This window comes from Rhamphochromis longiceps, linkage group LG3, assembly GCF_057381845.1.
Source record: "Rhamphochromis longiceps isolate RC_006_pf linkage group LG3, R_longiceps_female_GT1.1, whole genome shotgun sequence".
Lineage (NCBI taxonomy): Eukaryota > Metazoa > Chordata > Actinopteri > Cichliformes > Cichlidae > Rhamphochromis > Rhamphochromis longiceps.
In genome coordinates, this window is record NC_140559.1 from 48,435,120 (window position 1) to 48,456,587 (window position 21,468).

At 41.1% G+C, this 21,468-nt stretch overlaps 1 protein-coding gene across 1 annotated transcript in view; it reads left to right on the top strand.

Annotated features, from left to right (window-relative positions):
• LOC146675123 (glucosidase 2 subunit beta-like) overlaps nt 1-21,468 on the top strand; it is a 191,053-nt gene that overhangs the window by 16,336 nt on the left and 153,249 nt on the right. The window contains exons 7-8 of the mRNA XM_085400177.1: nt 10,842-10,911; nt 15,220-15,298. Coding sequence (XP_085256303.1) covers nt 10,842-10,911; nt 15,220-15,298 — 149 coding nt within the window. The remainder of the gene's footprint in view (nt 1-10,841; nt 10,912-15,219; nt 15,299-21,468) is intronic.

Below are 21,468 nucleotides of genomic sequence, written 5' to 3' on the forward strand. Positions count from 1 at the left end.
GGATAGAGGAGGATTAGATCTGCCTAATTTTCACCAATACTTCTTAGCCAACAGGCTTCAGTTCATCTCAGAATGGTTAAAACATACCTTCTTAGTTGAGCCCTGGCTAGATGTTGAACAGGCACTATGCAAGGATCTAGAGATTTCAGACCTACCATTTATTAGCTCAAACATCAAAAGACATGAATGCTTTAAAAGTATCAACATCAGCTTTTCTCTAACAGCATGGTGGGAGTTTCTAAAAATAACGGAGTCTTCATTAATCCCATGCAAACGTACACCTATCTGGAATAACCCTGACATATTACAAAACAATAATATGATTAATTTCCCAGAATGGAGTTGTAAAGGAATTAAATACTTAGAACATATATTAGAGGGAACAGAATTTATTCCATTTGACAGACTAGTTGAACAATATGGGATCAACAAGACAAGGTTTTTAGAATATCAACAAATTAAATCCATAGTAAAAAAGAAATTTAACCTCAGTCAAGTTGAATTACAAACACCACTAAGTGCGGCACATTTTCTTACTCTTAAATCCCCCAAATTATTATCTAAAATATACAGAACACTTTCTAAATTAGATGAATCAATATCCCTTCCTACTGCAAAGTGGGAAGCAGATTTATCAGTCAACCTAGACCAAAACTTCTGGTCTCAGATTTGCTTAAAAACTTTTAAATTAATTAAAAATCCCAGTCTGCAATTAATACAATACAAAATACTTCATAGAGTGCACTATACAGGTCATCGGATGTTCAAGATGGGCTTTACATCTTCCAACAACTGCTCACACTGTCAAGGCAATACACCAGACAATTACATCCACGCTCTTTGGTTCTGTCCACCAGTGCAAAAGTTTTGGCGCGAGATATGTGAAGACTTATCAAAATGTCTGAAATGTAACATTCCAACCTCCCCCTTAGTGTGTTTGTTGGGCAGCTTAGATAATGTCACTTCAGAAAAGAATATAGCCCATATGATCTTCACTGCCCTATGCATAGCCAAGAAAACAGTCCTCATGAACTGGAAAAATAAAAATAATCTTAATTCTAACCAATATAGAAATTATCTATTAGATTACATTAGTCTTGATACAGCCTCTGCCACCACATTAGATCAATTGCTCTGGGCCCCTTTTATCAGCCCCATCACCTAGTGGGGGTGGGGGGGTCATAGTTTGGTCCCGCCTTCACTGTTGTGATTGGTGAGGGGGTAGGGACAGGCTTAGGGCGTCGGGGGGTTCCCCGGAGGCATCTTCCTTGGGGGGCTCAACCCGGGGTAGCGGTCACGTCCGGTTGAGGGCTCTGTTGGCTCTCAGGTGACTGTTTCCTCGCGGCTGCGTGCAGCGGGGCTAGGGGAGGGTCTGTGCTGACGGACGTGGGTTACTGACCTGGCAACCTGGCTGCCCCTGGGTGGGTCCGGGATGGGCGTGAGGTTTTGGGGGCGCTCCGTCTCTGGGCTGGGGCCCGGGCCGGGCCTCGGGGGCTCGGGTCCTGGTTGGTGTATTGCCGGGGTTGTGGGCGGGTGGGTGCATGGGGGCCCGGCCCTGGAGCAGGGTGCCGCCGGTGCATCGAGCCGCCTGGGGGGCTCTTCAACTGGTGGGGGGGATGGTCACATCTTGCAGGAGCTTTCTTCTCTCAGGAACTCTCTGCAGGAGGGGGAGATACAGGAGAGGTGGAGGAAGATCTCAGCCTGGGCGTTTACCGTCTTATGTTGTCTGGAAGATGTGTGGTTGGTGGGGTGGGTGCAGTTTTCTCTGTGGTGGGGTTGGGTGGACTGTCCAGGGCTCTGTGGAGCCGGGGGGCGCTACTGCACTGGGCCCCGGTCTGATGGGCCTGGGCCCCCCTTCCCTGGCGGGTCGCGGAGGGTGGGAGTGCCTACTGGGGTCAGCGGGGGAGCTGGCCCCAGGGAGGGGTTACCTGCCCCTCCCTTCCTTCCCTCCCCATCTCCAGCTGCCTCCCTCTTCCCGCTCCTCCACAACCACCCACACATGCAGGGCCTTGGAGTGGGGGTATGTCACCAGGGTGCAGAGGAGGCTACCCCCCCCCCCCCCCCCCCCGTCCCCTTCTGGCTGCCTCTGCCTCAATTTTATCCCACAACTTAGACATTCACATTATTCACACTCTCATTACACATACATATAGGATCTTGGGGGTGGGCACAATCACGGAGTCCAAATCACCATCAGGGTGTATACCTCACCCCTGACGTCGTTGCCCACCTCTCAATTTTAAATACACTTAGTCATTGAGGGTTAGCAGGAGGGACTATGCGCTTACCTGCTGCTCCTTGGCAGGTAGCTCCATGCCCTCCTGGGTTTTAATTGCACCTTAGAACACATATGCATCAACACTACAATGAGCGGGTGGAGGGAGGTTTGGAGTCTTCTCCCACCCCCATTCTCTGCGGCCTGCTGGAGCGGGAGGGCTAGTAGGAGGAGTTGGCCGTCCGACTGCGGTCTGGGGTGTGGGGCCTCCCTGCTGCTGCGGAGTCGGGGTGGTCTGCCTCTCCCCACCGCAGGGAAAAGGGTAACACCACCTGGGTCTGGGTGCAATTCCCCCCTCCAGGGGCAAGGGTACCTAGACCCGGTTTGTAGAGTACGCTTGGGGAGTGTGATCGTGTGTACAGCGTCTCTTTATGTCTGTCTCCACGTTGGTTGAGTGTGGAGTGAGTGCATATGAGAGCATGAGGGTGGGAATGGATGTTTGTGTCTGTGTGTGCCTGTATGTCTGTGTCTATATGTCAGGTTGGGTATCAGACGCCACCTCTCTGGGGACACCTCAGGCCCTCCAAGGTTTGGAGGCCTATCTCCACCCACCACCACTTCCCCTGCCGGTGGCGGACTCCCTCAGGTGTCGGTGTGTTGGTGGTTCTTTGTGTCTGGGGGTGGGCGTCCGGGTGCACACCGGCTCACTCCTTGGCGGCCGCTTGTCGGGGCCTGGGGCCTGGGGCTCGCTCGGGCCCCTTTGGAGGTGGGGTGCCCCCGGCCTCTCGGCCTAGGGCTCGGTCACTCAGGCGCAGCTGGGGGCCGGCGGAGCTCACGGGCGCGTCACTGCAACTCCCCCTGACTTCTGCTCCGCGGCTGCTGGGCGAGCCCTCATCTGGGACTCTCCTCAGCTCTTACTGGGACAGTGGCGCGGCTGCCCCTCTGTTGGTCTTCCATGGTCTCTTGTGTTCTGGGGGCCTCTGGATGTCTGGAGTTTTGATCTCCTCCATACCCGCTTCACACCCTGGAGGACGGGGCTGTGGCCCCCCCACACTCCCTAGCAAATCATTACATGGAGAAACCTTTGGAATGCAAGCATGCTGATCCACACAGGTATGCACACATGGGTATTCACAGACGCGGACTAAAGCTTTCTTGGCTGCTGCCTCAAAGCACACTGTGCGCTGTCTATCTTGCGTGCTGCACAATATCGTTTATTACTTAGTAAATACTGATATCTATGACTAGCTAGTTTATTGTGATGGTGCTTTGTTTTCTCTATTATTATGTTGCTCTTTGTTGTTTGCTGTCTCCTCTGTTTGTTTTTGTTTGTTTGTTTGTTTGTTTTTTTTTTTCTCCATACAGGTGACCCAGGAGTTTTTTTTTTTTTTCTCTCTCTTCCCCCCCCTTCTCACCGTCTCTTCTCCCCTTTGGTTTTCTTTCTTTCTCTCCCCCTCTCTCTCTCATTCATTCCCCCTGTCCTATTTATTAAAAAAAAAAAAAAAAATGACAAAGGATGAACTGAAGCTCTGCCATCACGTAATGTCGCATACTGCTGTTTCTGATGTCATTTAGAAAAAAAAAAAAAAAAAAAAAAAAAAAAAAAAGATTGCAGGTGCTCTAGATGGATTCCCACAGCAGTTAAACTCCTTGAATCACTGCATTATGACTCATTGAGGTGGTGCTTATTAAATGAATGAGTGTAAGTGAACAGAAGTTAAACAACTCGGGCTAAAGAAGAAGGAACTCATGGAGGACAGTTAGGACAATGCATGCAACCAGCTCTATTTTCTCCTTTTTTAGTGGCATTTTTCAGATGTTGTAGCGACGTACTGCAGGATTACTGTATCGCAGTATAATTGTTATTATTATGGAATATCATGATAGTATTTGTATAATGAGTTAAGGCCTTTAAACACCGGATATGTAAATTCTGTAAATTCTTAATGCAGACGGTCACACCAACTATGTAATTCACATGACAAATTTGCGACATTTATTCTTTCGAACCAAGCTCGCTTTTTACAAATGATCAGATCTGGATAAACAGATCTGACCAGTCAAACCGCTGCATTTGGTAACAAGTGCGCCTGTAGCTCAAAATGAACACCACTACTGAATATAGAAATAATAAAATGGTTCAGTTTTACCTTAGACACTCTTGGACTCTTGAACAAGAGTTCAGAGTACAAAAGTGGCCATGATACAGTGTCAACTCCTGGACCAAACAATGAAATTTCCCCCCGTTGCTGCCTTCTTTTAAGAATTGGACATACCCAGAATCTCCGTTTCCTCCTTTTCTTGTTTAGAAACATTAGGACTAGCTCATCATCGCTTGGTGCAGACTTCATTTCTTTCACAGAGGGTTTCTTGAAGACAAATTTTTGCAAAAAATACAACATTTTGGCATGTATATATGTTACACAACAAGTTTGGATCTGAAAAATCCAGAATTTCCTGTCATGTTTTTCCAACAGGCTCCGTGTGTGATGGCCTTCACTTTGTAATTTGCACTACTGATCTATAACTTGATGGCTATGATTTGGCTAAAACATAATTTCAGGAACCACCTGCCTTTAAAAACAACAAAAAAACAAACAAACAAACTCTAGGATGTAATTTAAGGGTCACCAGTTTTACTCCAGTTTCAAATTAAATCATTATTACTCATTGTTTTGTTTTTACAATTGTTACTTTTACAAACACATTTTCATTACATAGGGTTAATCTCAGGTCTACAGGAAAATTGCAAAACATAATGAACTAAATTACCACATTTTCTTTTATGTCACTGTAACTCTGCAGCATGTTTGTCAATAGTGTCACAGTTGTGAAATAATAATTAAGAAAGCCTCTTCAGTTAGTTACCTTAATTATGCATTTGAGTCGCAAGAAACAGTCGATAAAACAATTGCCTTAAACGACCTTTTAACGTTGTACTCGTGAGGACACGCATTGAGTTACAAACAAATATAGAAACATCACAACGAGACAGACACTTTTTTTCCACGAATATCTCGTCTTTCCATTTCTGACCTGTCAGTCGCATGAGTCAAAATAAGAATGAAAAGCCAGAAGAACAACCAGCTGAGCCTGCAAAGTAGAACTTAACAGTCTCTCCCTTTACAGCGCCTGTCGCTCAAACGTGTCTCCAGGGCTTCACGCGCAGTTATTGAGAAGTTTTAAAGGGCCAGGTTATTTGTACCCTCAAAGAAAATTAGTTTCTTGTGGCACATTGTGTGCGATACAGTGAAAGAAATATTGCAGGACTTTTTGCGGGTCTCAGACGTGACAGGACAACATTCTAAGTCGTATTGATTTCGATATGTGTGGTATATAGTTCATGCGTTTATTAGATTCTAAACAAGCACCGTGCATTTGCTATTTTCCTTCTTTTAAATTATCAAGTTAGTTTGTTAAGGAACTAAAACTCAGTCAATGAGTCCAACCTTCACATATGTCCCATTTTTATTAGGAATATGCTTGTTCATAGACACAGCTGGGTTACTCAGTGCTCTTCTTTTAGCAAAGCAGTGGGCTTGATTTTCCTTTTTTTCCCCATTTTGCCGAGCATGTTGGGAAATCAGGAGTAAATCCTCACTAAATAGCAAAGACTTTGTTATTCCCAGCTAATGAGAAAGGACGCTGATCGTGTGCGGTTGTTTTCTTTCCGTCTTAATGGCATCCATGATAAGCCTTGGGTTCACGTCGAGGTCTCCTCCCTGTTTAATGATGTTTGCTTGATATTAACTCCATCATATAGAGGCACAGTGTACGACTCGTGCTAGTTTTTCTCTTTTACTGTACATCCAGTAATGCAAAGCTACGCAGACTTGAAGTTCATCCATAGTTTGAGGGGATTTCCTCAAGTTCATTGGTAATCCACTGGTTGACCTGATTTCTCTAGCAGACCGCTTTGCAAACCACTTCCATTCTGCTCGTGTGCAGTTGTGGATGGCCTGTAGCATGAATACAGAGATTGCAGAATGCCAAGGCGGCCAAATAGGCTTAGTTTGCTGTCGTTATAGCACACCACACACATTTTCCACATGTAATTCAAAGAGTTCATCAAAGGCTGGTTATATTTAAAAAGTACACTCATACATTTTGGCTGTAAACAGTAAAACTCCAAATGGGGAAAATATTCTGGACCACGCAGTTCAACCCACTTTATAATTATATTGAAACAGAGTCGACTCAGATGTTTGATGTGTGGGCGTACCTGAATACATTAGTTGCTAAATACATCTTAAAAAAAAAATACACATAATGTGTTCAACAAGCGTAGCTATTTTTTACAGCGATTTGTACAGCTGCCATGAACATAAGGACGACCCAAACTTTTGTAACACGGATAATTTTAATAATCACTTTATCTAACAGTTATTTCTTCTGTTTATTTAACTTTTTTTTTTTTTTTTAAATTCAACCAATTCAATGTCGTTTTGTTTTTTCAAAATTGCTCTTCCACGTTTCGTCAATCTGGAGCAACGAAAGTGATCTTTGTAAGAGGCAAACATCCAAAGCTACTTACAGTTTTGCATCTTATAACTAAAATAGAGTGTTAGGATTGTTTTCAGAGAAGTTAGGATGGTGTAAATGTTGAATTTAAAAAAAAAAAGTTTGCTGCTTTATCCAAAATATTATCGCCTCTACCATATCTGCTTAACATGAACATAGTATGCAGTGTTGGGAAGGTTACTTACTACAGATTACATGCCCCAAAATGTATTTTGTAACGTATTCCGTTACGTTACTCAATAAGAGTAACATATTCTGAATACTTTGGATTACTTAATATATTATCATGCTTTTTACAACTACATGAATGTACTATTGCTGTGTGATTTATTGCTATTACTAAATGGATACTCGCCATACCAATACCAACTAGATTTTTAAATCCTAACATAAAATGAGTAACAGTAGGGTGGACATTAGGTAAGGCAGCACTTTTTGCAGCGATCTCATATAGAAAACTATTCCGCACGTATCTAAAACATGTCCGTGGCTCCGAACCATAATAAAGGGACCTCTGGCTAATATAGAGCATAGTATGTGTGTGATACAAGCTTATTGTCTTTATTCCTGAAGGCATCAAATAAAGATGGGATTCAGTATCCTTTATTTAATTTCTTTTAAGTGGACTTTGACTTGCTGTGTAAAAGTCTTGAGCCACCCCTCATTTCTTTGTATTTTAATTTCCTGTTATTTTTATTGAAGTTTCCTTGAGAAACAGTTGTTTTGACTTTACGAAGGTCTTTTAAAGCTTTACAGATTTATGAATCACTGAAGGATTAAAAAAGGCACCTAACTCAAGGGATAAACCAGTGTCGTGTCGACACATAGCAGACAGCTCATCAAAGAACCAAATGTAAATTGTATCTTTGTATCCAAATGTAAACACTTTGTTACCAACATCTCGTCAAAAACCTCATTATTTGTTCACATTTCTTTAGTTGAATTTCTGAAAAATGCAGTAAGTAGTATTAAAAACAGTAAAAAAAAAAAACTAATTTTTTTAACAGCATCATTCATAAAGAACTGCTAGCCATAAACTTGGCTTATTGTATGAAGTATGAGGAAATGTAGGACTAGTATTTGCTTGTTAGAATTTTACAAATTTTGGTTTAGATACTGTATTTCCATGTGTGTTTGTACATATTTGAATAAACTGATATACTCTTTTCCCATTTTCCAAGCAAAATATAAAGAAATTGAGTGTCGCTCAAGAGTTTTGCACAGTACTGTATATGTAAGGAAATCTCTGTATAAAAATTGTTTGAAGGAGAAATAGACTATAAGCCCTTTAGCCATATATGATTACGCTTCCCTGTCTTTAATGTGCATTCACATGTAAATGCAAATACTAATAGTAGGTTAGAATAGGAAGAGATTAACTGAATCCAACAAAATATGTATTGTTGGAATATATTAATATAGAGAATGTCTGTATCTTTGTATAGGAAGGATGTACTAAGCACTTAGAGTGTCTGCTATCTTGCCTCTGAGGATTCGAGTAGTTCCCCTGAGCTAACCTATATGGACCAGATCCAGTCATAAACATTGGCTGTACTATTACATCATATTCTCTGGAAACCAGGGTCCATTATGAATTCAAAAGACTACAAGTTCTTGATCTTTATTTCTAATAAAACATGATTTGCACAAAGGAAAATAACAAAAATTCTTGTCTACCTGACTTTAGACTTTATACAACTTATGTCTTCTTGAAATAATGCAGTAACACGTGTTGCAGCAGGCATTGTCTTCTTGTTCTGAACTCTAACAGAGCGCTTGTAGAGCAAAACAAACAGTGTCAAACATAAAAGAGTTCAGAAGGTCCCATAAGGCTTGACATTTTCAGTCAAGCAGCAAAAGCCCAAACTGAAAACAGAGCTTCACTCTGAAATTCCATTAAATTTGATATATTTTTAAAGTATTCTTGTGGTCCTAAAGCAGGACTGAGTGATGGTAGCTCTGCTAAGCTCTCCACAGAGAATGTAGACTAGTTTTATTCTTTCATCTTTATTAATTGTACCTTGTAATTTAATAGTTGATTTTTCGAGTTACGAATACCCGAGCTTCCTTGCAGCACAATCATTTATCTCATTTGTAAAACCTGCGTGTCATATCAGTTTCAGGTTGTTAAAAAATTTCCTGGAAAAATCACTCACAGCCATGTGGGAACCTTGAAAAGAGTTCTGGGAATAAGGCAATTAGCTCAGCAACTGTAATCACAACCTTGATGAATTTATGAGCAAACTCTAATGAGTAAGATATTGATTTTGTACACTGCAACGCTCTCATTGTGCTGCAGTGTTTTTTAATTTTTTCATTCTGATGCTCACCGTTAAACGCACCGTTTAGCTTCAAATATTTATTTTCAGGTTTCTATCAGTATTTCCAGTCTTGTCATCCCATCGATAAAGCAAAAACAAAAAAAGATTCTACCTGCAGCGTTTGATCTATTTCCATTTCAAAGTATTTTTTTTTCATACAGAAAACTGTAATTTCCCTTCTTGGAAATCTTGCCTATGGTATATAAAAGACAGGACAATGTGTGTTTTCTTAGCCTTGGAGTACAGCGCGAGCCTACAATAACAAAGCTCTGTGTGGATAACATGATCTGTAGGCTAGGCGTAGATCTGCAGTCTCCCGCTGATATGTTCCATTTCCCTCTGTTCTCTTTGTGCCTCTCTTTTATTTTACGAGTGTGCCGTGATATTGCCCGAGCAACATGGGTGGATGACTGATGGTGTCCATTAGTAAACATAGTCCCCTATATGTGCCGTCGGCCTAAAGAGCCAATGTCTTGAACCTCTTTCCCCAATTTTTCTTTTTTTTTGTTTGTTCTCCCTCCTCTCTCCTCTTTTATTTTCCCCATTCCTCTCGACTCTTCCTCTTACCTTTTACCAACCAACCCCCACCCCACCCACCGCCCTCCAATCCCCTGCATCCACTCTATCTTTTTTTTCTTCCCCTGCCTTCGTCTCCATCCATCCTCCTTATGGTTGTTTTTCATAGCTATGGCTCTGCAGTAGAGCGAGGGATGAGACCATTTCTCTTGCTCCTTTAGTGCGCTCACTTTTTTTTTTTTTTTTTGCGAGACAGAGCGGCCAGAGGATGGGTTGAGAATGTCAAGCATTAGGTTGGGAATAGAGTGCTGTTCAAACAAAGGAATAAGCCACTAATATGACAGATGCTGTGTGTATTGCAGGAGAATATTAGCAAATCTTGTTTAACTCCCGGGGTTGAATACAGTCAACAAACAGAGGGTGGGGTGACGGGAATCTGGCTTCTCCGTAGACGTTTGCAGCTCCCGGTCATGTTTCGGGTGTCAAGGAGTGGCGTAGGATCTAGCATCTTTTAAAACTTTTAATCCCACAAACAGCATGCCTTAATAAATATGGATTTATTTTGGCAAAGATGGGTTTGAGAAAAGGGATCATTTTTTAAACCCCCCTGCATCACACACTTAACACAGTTGCTTTACTGTACACTGGGAAGAAATGGTAATTTCAAAATGAGCTTTTCTGTAATTAGTACAGAAAGATAATTGCGGCGGATGTGCAATTAGCATTATGTAAAGTGTTTTTCCCCAGACTTAGGGGCCAATCAGTTTACCCCTCGTACATTCTCTGCTCTGCCGATGACACGGGAGATGCTCAGTGCTGAACATAAGAGAACTTCCTCTCCTTTCCACTCGCAGTGAATGCGGATTCACAGAATGAATCGGTTGGGGTCACATGCTCGCTGGAAAAAGGGGGTTGAGGAAGTTTTTGCGTCTCCTTTTCATCTGCCTGTGTACATGAATGGAGAAGAGGGAAATCACTGTCATACCAGCCGTTACAGCACAAAGCCTCCTGATTGCATTCTGGACTCTGCCATGCTTTTTTCTTTTTTTTTCTTTTCCTACAGGGAAACCAAATGTTCTTGCACAGCGTGACTGACTCATTGCCTGATTGCCCTCCACACCCCCCCACACCCCATATTTTTTAAATCCAGCTCCATCCTTTTCTTCATTCCTGCCTCTCAGTTTGCATTCAGATGGAAGTGGTTGCTATTTAAACAATCTCATAATTCTACAGTAACACGTGATTTTTTTATTTTATTTTTATTTTAGGTCTCATCAGACATCAGAACAGCTCCGTTACCAGCATTTTCCATTTATTGGACACCAATAAAGATGGCAGGTAAATAACTTGTATTCAGACTCTTTTGAGTCCTGTTTTTGTTTTCATGTTCTGGCCAGTGCTGCCCATTCTAGTGAGTCCAGAAACCTGCACTCATATGCGTATGAAGTGTCAGCCTTATAATGCTAACCCCACCCCACCCCCAAGCTAGAACCATATTCTATTAATACTTTGTTGATTACGCAGGCAAAGTTTTGCATAATAAAGATCCACTGATTCAGGTTTTGAAGGCTACCAGTGATGTTTTTATACTGAAATAGTTTTTCCTTGTTGGGTTCTGCTCTTGCCAGGGTGAATGGGCTTTTTGTCGCATTATTTCATTGCTAAGAAATCTAATACTACAAAAAAAAAATTATGTCGTCATCCAGCACTCTGCAGAAGTCTTCAGCCACCCCTTATTTCTTTATATATTGCTTCCAAGGAGCCAGACTTCAATGTAATTTGTTTAAAGTGACCATGTGCAATATTTCTTCAGGCTTTCTGAAGAGCTATTAAACAGAAACTTGATATATTGGAATGGTGTGTGGTGTCTCCCTGCGACCTCCCCTGTACACTTAATGATGGGTTTTCACACCTCACGATTTATCAGTAAAGTCGTGGTTTGACTACCATTGCAATACTTTCTGGGTTTTTCCAAAAGAAGCTGCCTAGGCAGCGACTACAGTGACTAACTTCTAATGCAAACCCAGTTATCTTGTTCTATAAACAGGCCTGAAATATAACAGAAACCACTCAGTTCTGAAAAATATTTCAAGGCTTATTCATAAAGACTTCAGAAATAGGACAAATTCAGCAAAGACCTGATACAGGATGTGAGTGATGTATCTGGCCCTTCAACTGATCCAAAAGGCCATTCTTAAGGATGGGAAACAGGGTATGCCAGTTTACACAAGAACGGGACTGAAGATCCATTGCAACAGGTCTAACGGAGTGATGACTCTTGTCAATAGGTGTTGGGGATCTTGTCAAAATGTATGAAATTATGACCATGGAAAAGCATGGTTAGAGTTCGATACACCTTGTAAGACAATCTGGAAAGCATCTGATTCGCTATGGCTGCCAACACACTGCCAAAGCAGTAATACCATACCTGGATAGAAACACTATCAGTCATGGATTGGCCTCCCCCAGAACCCGGACCACTGCATTCTTGGAGCGGTGTGGGATCATCTAGCAGCCAAGATCCAAAGAAGAGCTTTGAATGTCCTTCAAGAAGTCTGGGGAAATAGTAATTTCTTGTAATTACAGAAAGGACAAGAAAGCTGCATAAGAGAGCTAAAGTTAAGTGCTGAATTTAAATCGTTTGTTACATTTTATCTTTTTTTCCTGACAAATGATCGCCTGTCTTTGAACATTGTTCTCTCCAAATTGATTGGTGACAAAAGCCAGTCATTAATTTACCGGCCACTAGCAGTCAAATGAAACTGTAACACAAAACACGAAATAACAACCACAAAAAAAAATACTGTTGAAGAAGTTCCTTTAAATTCCGGCAGACTGAATCGGAGAGTTTTAGGAAATATTATCATGTCAGATACCCTCAAGAGAAATTCTGCTAATGCAGCAGAGTGAAACCAAAACAACATGAAATATGATAAAGAAGATCCATAACACTGGATTAAAACTATAGGTTGTCACTCGCATTTATTCTGTCTTGCATTACTCGTGCTATAAAATAAATGGGTGTTCACATCAATATGAATATGGATTACACTCATTAGTTCCACCTTAACTTGTGGAGCAGTGAAGTCTCATCAGTCTGAGTCGAATGCGCGCATCTCATTCCCTGGAACTCCTACACCTATTTATTCTCCAGCAAGCCTCAAAAAGTATTTCTTCTCCTTATTTGCATTGTTCAATCTTCAAGTCTCAGCAGGCTCACTTGTTGCTCCGCTTTCCAATCTCCCGGCCTTCCTTGCATCTACACAGACGAACTAAGTTGCTGTCAGGATCGGCGTCTGACGGCGGCCAGCTTTAAAGGGAATGGCATCCGTTTTGCTGCCAGGGAAGATATGTAAATTTTTCTAGTGGCTTGCAGAAAAACGGAGTCCATGATATCCAATGAGCCTGTCCCCCTTCATGCTTTTTCTCCACAGCCATCCACACCCTCACATCCTCACTTTCCCACAACATGCTTGAAGTTAAAACAAAATCGATACTTCTTAAGCTAACTGGGCATATTCTTCTGGAAAGCAAGCTGGCCCAAGCATAGTAAACTGAAAGTGCTATAAAACATATGGCCGCATCGAGGACGAACTGCTTGTGCAGCGATTTTCTGGCAGAGTGCTATATGCCCACTTATGCATTCCTGCAATTGGATGCAAACCATTATTCAAGCCCTCCTGCCCACCCCCTCCCAGCCACAGTCCCTTCCTTCCCCGGCTCTGCCTCCATCCATCCACTCCATCCAAAGCACCGCCTCGCACTTAAACAAACACATTACTAAGCTGAAATATCTGCAAGTGTCGCTCATTTCTATCCAGCCATTGTCTCAGCCTGTCAGCATGTGGATTCGGTGAGCTGGCTATCTTGATGCAGGACGTGTCCTGATGCCCATTTGAATAAAGCAGGTGAAGGCTTTGCGCTTGTGTGCTACATCACCAGTCCTCCCCTCCCCGTGTGGCTCTGCGGCTCACATGCCCGAGTGTCAAGCTTGATTTAGTCGCCGTTTTATAATAAATGCAAATTTGCTGGTATACCTGACGCTTGCACGTTGCCGGGGACTTTGATCGAGATTAGCATGCACACTACAGGCTCTTTATCGTGCACAAAGCAGGGGAAAAAAAAGCTCTTGGCTTTGTCCCAAATGACACTTAGCGAAATGTTATCCCATTCTTAATCCACTTGATTGGAATTGCTAATTATCTTTAATGCAGATTCACAGATAATTGTTCTCTCATTTATACTGTGAGCTAATCTCATTTTTGTGTCACCAGTAATTGCTTCATGCAACCTGTTTTTTTTTTTCTTCCTTTTTTTCCTTTAAAGTTTAGAATCTGCTCTGATGTGCATGAAGGAACCTGTCAGTGGTAGAGATGTCGCTGATTATCACCACAGTTTGTACTTAATACTAATATTAATTCTGTATAAATATTGCTACTGCGAGTTACGCAGCAGGCTAACGTCGTGGAATATCTTTGCATGCAGCATTTCCAATATTTCGGTCACACCTCAAGTTTATATATCTGCAGTCTCACAGATTCATATTGCATTATAGGGGGGTAAATTATTCCCCCACACTTTGTTCATTAAGGTAGATTCTTGCCTTCCTCACGATTATTTCAACCCAAACCTTCCTGAGCACCACACACAAGTGCAACCCACTGTGCCAGCTGGCAAGCAGTTGGCAGCCCAGTGCAGGATTAACTGGTACCAGTATGCTGGCCTATAAATAGAGTCTACCAACTGCTTCAGGAAATGAACCATGATGGAGCCTCCCAAAGGCCCATGAACAGGTTGTGCTTTTTATCCCCTCCCCTCTGTCAGGATTCATCAGTGCATGTGTGTGAGTTACCAATATTTTTACTGTCTTTCTCAGGGAAACCTAGCAAAGCACCTGCTCTCAAGATCAGGTCTGCATCTGCCCTCAGTGATTGGGGGCAAAGCCGGTTTTCCTCACACCAAATTCTATTTATTTCTTTATTTTTTAGAGGCGTCATTGTGTGCAGCTCGACAATGCAGAGAGATCATTGCTTTTCTCCAGCACTTACCCCTAGCATTGATCCTCTGTAGTGGAACAAGCTATTTGCTTTGTATGTTTGCCTGCACGTCCGCTTTTGATGGACTCCTAGGATTGATCCTGGCCATGCAGTCATTATCTCCATTCAGTTTAGTGCTGGTTTACGTAAAACCTGAGGAAGGAAGACACCAGCGGTGAAGAATGGCCATAGAAAAAAGATCTAAATGCTGTAGGATAATAGGTGGCATGAGAGATTTTGACTGCACTGTGTGCTGCTTTATGTTTTGTGCAGTTTAAACTGCGATAGGGTAAAAGGAAAGAGAAGTGCTCAGCTCAGAGCAGAACATCCTTGATCGCAAAATGTATTGTTGGTTCAATGCAGTCGGTTTGTGTTACTGACTGGTTGTGCATCTGATCAAAAAGTTTAGTATTTGTTTCTTTTGTGCAAACTTTGAATCCCTGCCACAGGAAATGAGACTGAAATGTGACTCAGTGGGCCTCAGGTGCTTGTGAATGCTGTGCTGATGACATGTTATGTGGATCATGATGAAATCAACTTATTATATTGGGCAAAAAAAACAATATTGGGATAAATACTAAAATGCTTCCTGATTTTGTACCCTCTGCAGTTTGACAGTGGATGAAATCAAGGCTAAAGTGGTGCTTGTCCACGATGAGCAGCGTGTTCTCTCTGAGGGTGAAGCACTGGTAAGTTCATCTTTATTCATAGTTTATGCTACAACTCTGTAGGTAATATTTTTTAATGATTATTTGATGCTGGATGGGGAAACAGCCCAGTGCTACACCTGTGTAACTAAAAGTTTCTTGGTCGTCCACATCGTGTGCGGCTCTCCAAAGTTCCCTTCAACTGCCATTTCCTAATGACAGCTGGAAGCTTTTTGATATCTTTTTATAGCCTAGCCCAATCCTGGAAGCCTCAATTAGCTTTGCAGTTTCTTAGAGAAGCCCGTGGTTGTTGAGTGCTAACACAAGAGTTGAAGAGTGTGGAGGATTTATCAGCTCTGAATTGTCACCAGCTGATGATTCCCTTAATTAAGGCCAAATAAGTTAATGAGGGTCTGAGGCTTTTTATGTGAAACTGTTACCTTGGAATCTTTTGCCTAGTCTCACACCAAAGTATGCCACATTTATTGTTGGCAATAAAATTTTGTATTTTCAAAAATAAACTAGCTGGGGGTTTTTTTGCTTTGTACCCGTTCTTTCTTTGTTGGAAAATAAAGCTTTTCTAACATGTATGACGTTTTAAAAGAAGTATCCTTTAACCTAAATACTAACTAAAACATTTTGTTGTCTAATCTGATTAAACAGTGAGTGAAAATGATGATAATAATAATAATGATAATAATATACAGGAAATTAACCCAAGTCTCATCAGAGCAGCTTTTATGACTTGTGCCACTGCCATCCATCCATCCAACCTCCTAATGCAGTCTTTGTTGGCTTTTCTGTGTGCACCGGGGTTGTCACAACACTGGAATTTCACACTCAATAGTGGCACCCAGGAGTATAATTTTTCATAGAAGTTAAGACATTAAAAAGCATCTTTTTTTGTATTCAGCTACAGTCCTGTTTATGTGTCTGGTGACTTCTCACCGTACTTCTTCTGCTGATCAAACAGCCTTTTCTCAGCTTCAGTCAGGGACTTTAAGAGAAGTGTAATAATTTTCAAACACAAATAACTTTGTAATGCTGTGAAATTCACTTTATTGATTCTGCAGATGGGAGGAATTGATTACATTTGCTGCTTAGCTCCCAGTAGCAGTAGCAGTAGTAGTACCTACTACCTTAATAACAACAGATGACTTAATGTGCCAAGGTGTGCGGTGGCCAGGTTAATGTTTATGATAATGTTTTAATACTTTAGTGTTGTTGAAACAGGAAATTCCTCATAAAGATGAGGGTGTCAGTTTGTTTCAAGCAGTGTTCAGCTGCTAGTGAGGGGAGGGGCTGTGAGCTGTCTGTATGCAGGGTGCTGAGGTTGTGTGTCAGCTAGAGGCAAACACGGCACTGTTCAATATTGTTGCAAATGAGTATCCATTTGCAACAGTATGTTGCAAATGGATACTTTTTTGTAACAATTAGTATCTGAGAGTGCAGGTAGACAGTCACAGGACATCTACGTAAGCCCCACCCTCTCATTTTATGATAAAACTAATGAGTACTTCACCGCATTGCAGGTGGGTTGAAACTTATGCACCTACTGGAGTTGTTTTTTATTCTTTGATATATTTATTATTGATTTATTGATTGATTTATTTTAATTTGGGGGAAAAAGTAACAGTGTGTTAAAAGTAATGTTTGAGGAAATGCTAACTGATCTAATCTAATTGATTTCTGTTATTATGATTGGTTTTAACATGCTTTATGCTACTTTCATTCATTTTTCAAGAAGTTATTTTAAAAAAAGTGGAAGTTATTGCATTTTAATTAGTAAACTTAAGTGGCACAAAAACACTTTACTCCTCAACATTACTGAAAACCATCATGAAAACACAGACAAACCCATAGCTTCCACACCGTGTCTACACCATCAACAACAGGACATTCTGCATATTTGCATCCAGATATTCTGCTGAATTACCGCTCGTCAATTTTGCTGCCAGAAGAGATTACCCTTTTAGTGCGCGTCAGACTACAGGACTTTATAGCAGATTTGCCTTTGATTCCTTTCCTTATCCCGACATTCAAATGTGAGTCCGGACCCCGTCAGTGCTGATGTTCGACCCATTATCTGGTACTTTGTAGGGTTTATAGAAGCATTCTTAAAGCCTACAAAAGTGCTTCTGGACTCATCGGGGCTGTCTTGATGTTTGATGTTTAATCGTTACAATCTTGATTGTTACACATATAATTGCTTCAGCATGTACACAGCAGACAGTGAAAATAACAGTGGCAAAGTGAAACAACAAGGTAGTCTTCATGTGCTTTGGGAAGACAGAGATGGAGCAAGCTGAACAACTTAGTAGAGACTCTCAAAGACTTTCAAGTTATTTCTAGAGCAGCTGACTGTAATGTGAAGCAACATAAGCGTTTTAGTCTTTGATGCTAATGTTGTGTTTGGATACTATTGCTAATTACTACCAATCTGAGCCAGTTGTCTTTGATGATTCATCAATGGATATGTGAATGTATATAATTTTGGGGTTGTGTATTTCTCTACGTCATTAAATCCATTACATATGAATAAATACATATATGAGGAAATATTATTCCATATCTCTAAACAGTATTGCTGGAGCGCCTTGAGGCAACTGTTGTTGTGATTTGGTGCTTGTGGCAGGACTTGACTTAAGCGGTCAAAGAAGAGCATGAGACTGATGCTGTCCAGTGTAGCAAGTGATTTATTCACCATTTTGTGACCCAAACAATATTTACAAAGAAACCAATAAAAAACTCAACTCTAAATTAACTCAGTTCAGCTAAATAAAACTGAAGTTAAATCAACGGAAATTAAGGTCAAACTGCGCACAGCTACACTGACCTGAACCTTTCTTCTCAAACACCTGAGTTCTGCTTAAATAGTCCACTTAACCAAACAATCTCTCCTCTGGACTATTCCATTCAGTAGGTAAGATGAACATGATTATATTCAAACCTCTACTGCTACTCTTTACTGGCAACATAAACTCTATGGTGTAATCAATACATATTACATCATTAAATCTATTTATCCCTAAACACTCTAAAATAAACTTTATGAAATTACAAGAATTCTTCCCCTTCTGCACTTGGTCTCATCCTGTGACCTCAGATGAACCCAGAAGCTATAAAGCAGGAAGTAAAACTACATTTCCTCCTTTTGTTTCTAGAAGACAGGTAGGTAAGGTTCTAAATAATACAAATTAACAGTTGAAATAAATAACATGTTAACTTAAACTTGTAGGAATTGATTTAAACCAAGATGTTATATTATATAATCTGTAAAAGTGCAAAACGTAAACAAACCCGGGATAGTAGATGTTTGCCTGTTGCAGATTGCATATGAAATATGGTTAAATCAAAACAAGAATGTTAACTAAGAATATGGACAAACGGTGTTGTCACCCACTTTGTCACAGTGCTACATAAATAAAACTGAATTGAACAAAATTGAATTGAATTTCCGCATCCGCCAGGGTCCACTCAAGTCTGAATGACAGAAATTTTATCCTAAGATGATGAGTGCAAGCGTCCATGGGGATGTCCGCGTGCCTGCTTGTTTTTTGTGCACTTACAACTTTGCGGACGCTCCAGGCTAGTGGACTAGTATAGGAAAGCAGGAATTACTTCTCAGCCAACATGTCTCCAGCTGTCCATTTCCATGTCTGCCACAGAGTATAATCTAGGCTTTCTTCCCCCCTACATGCTCCTTGAAAGAGTCTGAAGTTATGCCACAGACCTCTACTCTCTTTCTGCAGTTCAAATCTCACCTCCAGTTCTCACTGACAAATACACAACCTTGCTTAACCTGCTCTCACCGATCTCTTTATCATCCAGACTCTTGAAGCAGCCTGCTGTTTCTCATTGCACAGTGTTGCTAAAGTTCCAGCAAAACACATGTAGATACACACTCCGTGTTATTTGGGATTTGACAGAAAGAAAATCTGTGAATCTGTAAAGTTTCTTGTTATATGTATGACTCAGTTTTAAAAATGAGTTATTATTACTGACGTCATGCTGCAGACTGCCACATAAACAAAATGATTATGATTGGGGAATTTGCAATCGCACTCTCTCCGTTAGTTGGTTTAAAGATGGGAACCTTGTCCATGATCACTCGCAGCCTTTGGTTGCTGTCTTCAAAGCAACTGTCAGGGTGTCGGGATGCCAGTAAAATGGCAATAAGATCAAATCAGTCTGCTATCAGTTTGTGATTGACTGGTTTCAAGTTGGTAATTATATGGAAACTGTTATATAGCAATTAACTGTAATAAATTGCAAATCTGTTGTTGTCTAAATACACAAAAGTCCATAATCATCATACTTCATAGTTACATTGACAGTCCAGCCAGAACTTCACAAATTAATAACAGAAATTCTGAAATTCCACCAGGAAGAGTGACATAGTTTCTGCAGGATAGCAAAGGCACTTATATAATACAATCAGCATGAAATCAGAATACAACCAGTTGGCAACTAGTTGCATCAAGTCCTCCATTGCAAATGTTGCAAATGTTGCAAACTGCACTGCAGTTATTTACAAACCTTCACCATTCTGTCGACGCAGCCAGCTGTTAAAATCAGTCTGAGTCAGACTGCAGCTACCTGCAATCAGTTGCCATTTGTGAAAGAATTCAATGGAGTCACAAGGCAATATCATTTTTTCTCTTTTGGTTGCAAGAAAGTAGTTGTGCTATTTTGTAAATGTGAATAAACTACAACAATATATTCGAATTATATCAATTAATAACATTTTGAAAAAGGTATAAGTAGTTTTCCAAAACACCTGGAGTAAGTACTGCATTTACTTGGGAGTACTTTCATCTGTGGATCAGTGCACAGCTGGTGCACTGGTGAGTATTTATAGCATCTGGACCGTAGGTAGGAATGTCAGACCTGTCAACCTGCCTACTGCATAAGAACACCATCGAACATATCCCTTTTATGTCTAAATAGTAGTTTAGTAGTTTTATCTTAGTATACTATATAGCGCTATCTCAAAATCAAATATTGATTTAATCTGCTGTTGCACTGTCTGCAAGTTTGCTATCTGGTTTCGATCAGCTGTGCGCTTCCCTGACTGGTTCGATGTTTTTCCCCCACTTATACAACAGGGTTCCTTCCACAGTCATTTGAATTCCGAACAGGAAGCGCACAGTGATTTTCCCTCAAGCTGCTGTGTGCGAGAACGCGGCTGTCTGCTTCACTCTAAACTTGTTGAGCCTCCCTCTTACCAGGCAGTACATACTAAAAATCTCTGGCTGTAAACAAAAATGGCCAACGCTTAAATTTTCCTCTGCCTTTTCCCTCCTGTAAATCATATGCACAATAATAAACAAACATGCAAATTACAATAAAAATAAAATCAAAGCACGTCTGCTGGGTTCTCCCACTGCAGGGCATGAGGAGTTGAGCCTTTGGGTAGGTTCTCACTAGGCCGAAAATGTGTTTACAGATATTTTCACAAATTAGTTTGTCTGTATTTAGTTGGAGTTGGACTGTCCTCCACTCCATAAGGGGTGACGATGTGTATTTTTTGCTTTGGCTTGCTAATTTTAGCCTCTGTAAAATTCTACCGTTATACGTTTGTTGTGTCGGCACGCAACGGAAAACAAACCCATGCAGCTCCAGCGCTTTAACCAACATGAAGGACTCAAAAAAAAAAATCTGTGCTCATTTGTTGTTGTTGGGTTTTTTTTCTCACGTTTTTCTCCCCTGCTTGCTAACGGGGAGACATTCCTAATGAATTCAGCTGCATCTGAAGAGGATGAATCAGTTTGAATATGCATGAATATGAAAATGTGTACTTAACTGCAACCACAACAAACCGTGATCAAGCTGGGCAAATTAAGTAGGGTGCCATTGACAGTGGTTACCGGGCAATTTACACTAGAACTGACAGGCGGCCCCACGTTAGCACCTTAATCAAGGTCCAGGGGCAGCAACAGGTGTGCCTTTAAAAGTTAATTGCGTGTATTGGTGTGGGTTTAAGTAAAAGGTGTTGTTTTTAAACCCTCTTATTGATTCTTTGGTGTTTCTGTCTTAGAAACACATTTTCTGGCGACTTTAACGTTGCCGTTACTTCACTATACAGCTTGTGCGTACTCTAAATGTGTTTCCTCACGACAAAGAAAGAAAGTAATAACACCAAAGTACCTGTTTTCCTCCCTCCATATGAACAAAGACAAAAGAAAACTTTCCTCCTTGTCGGTTCTCGG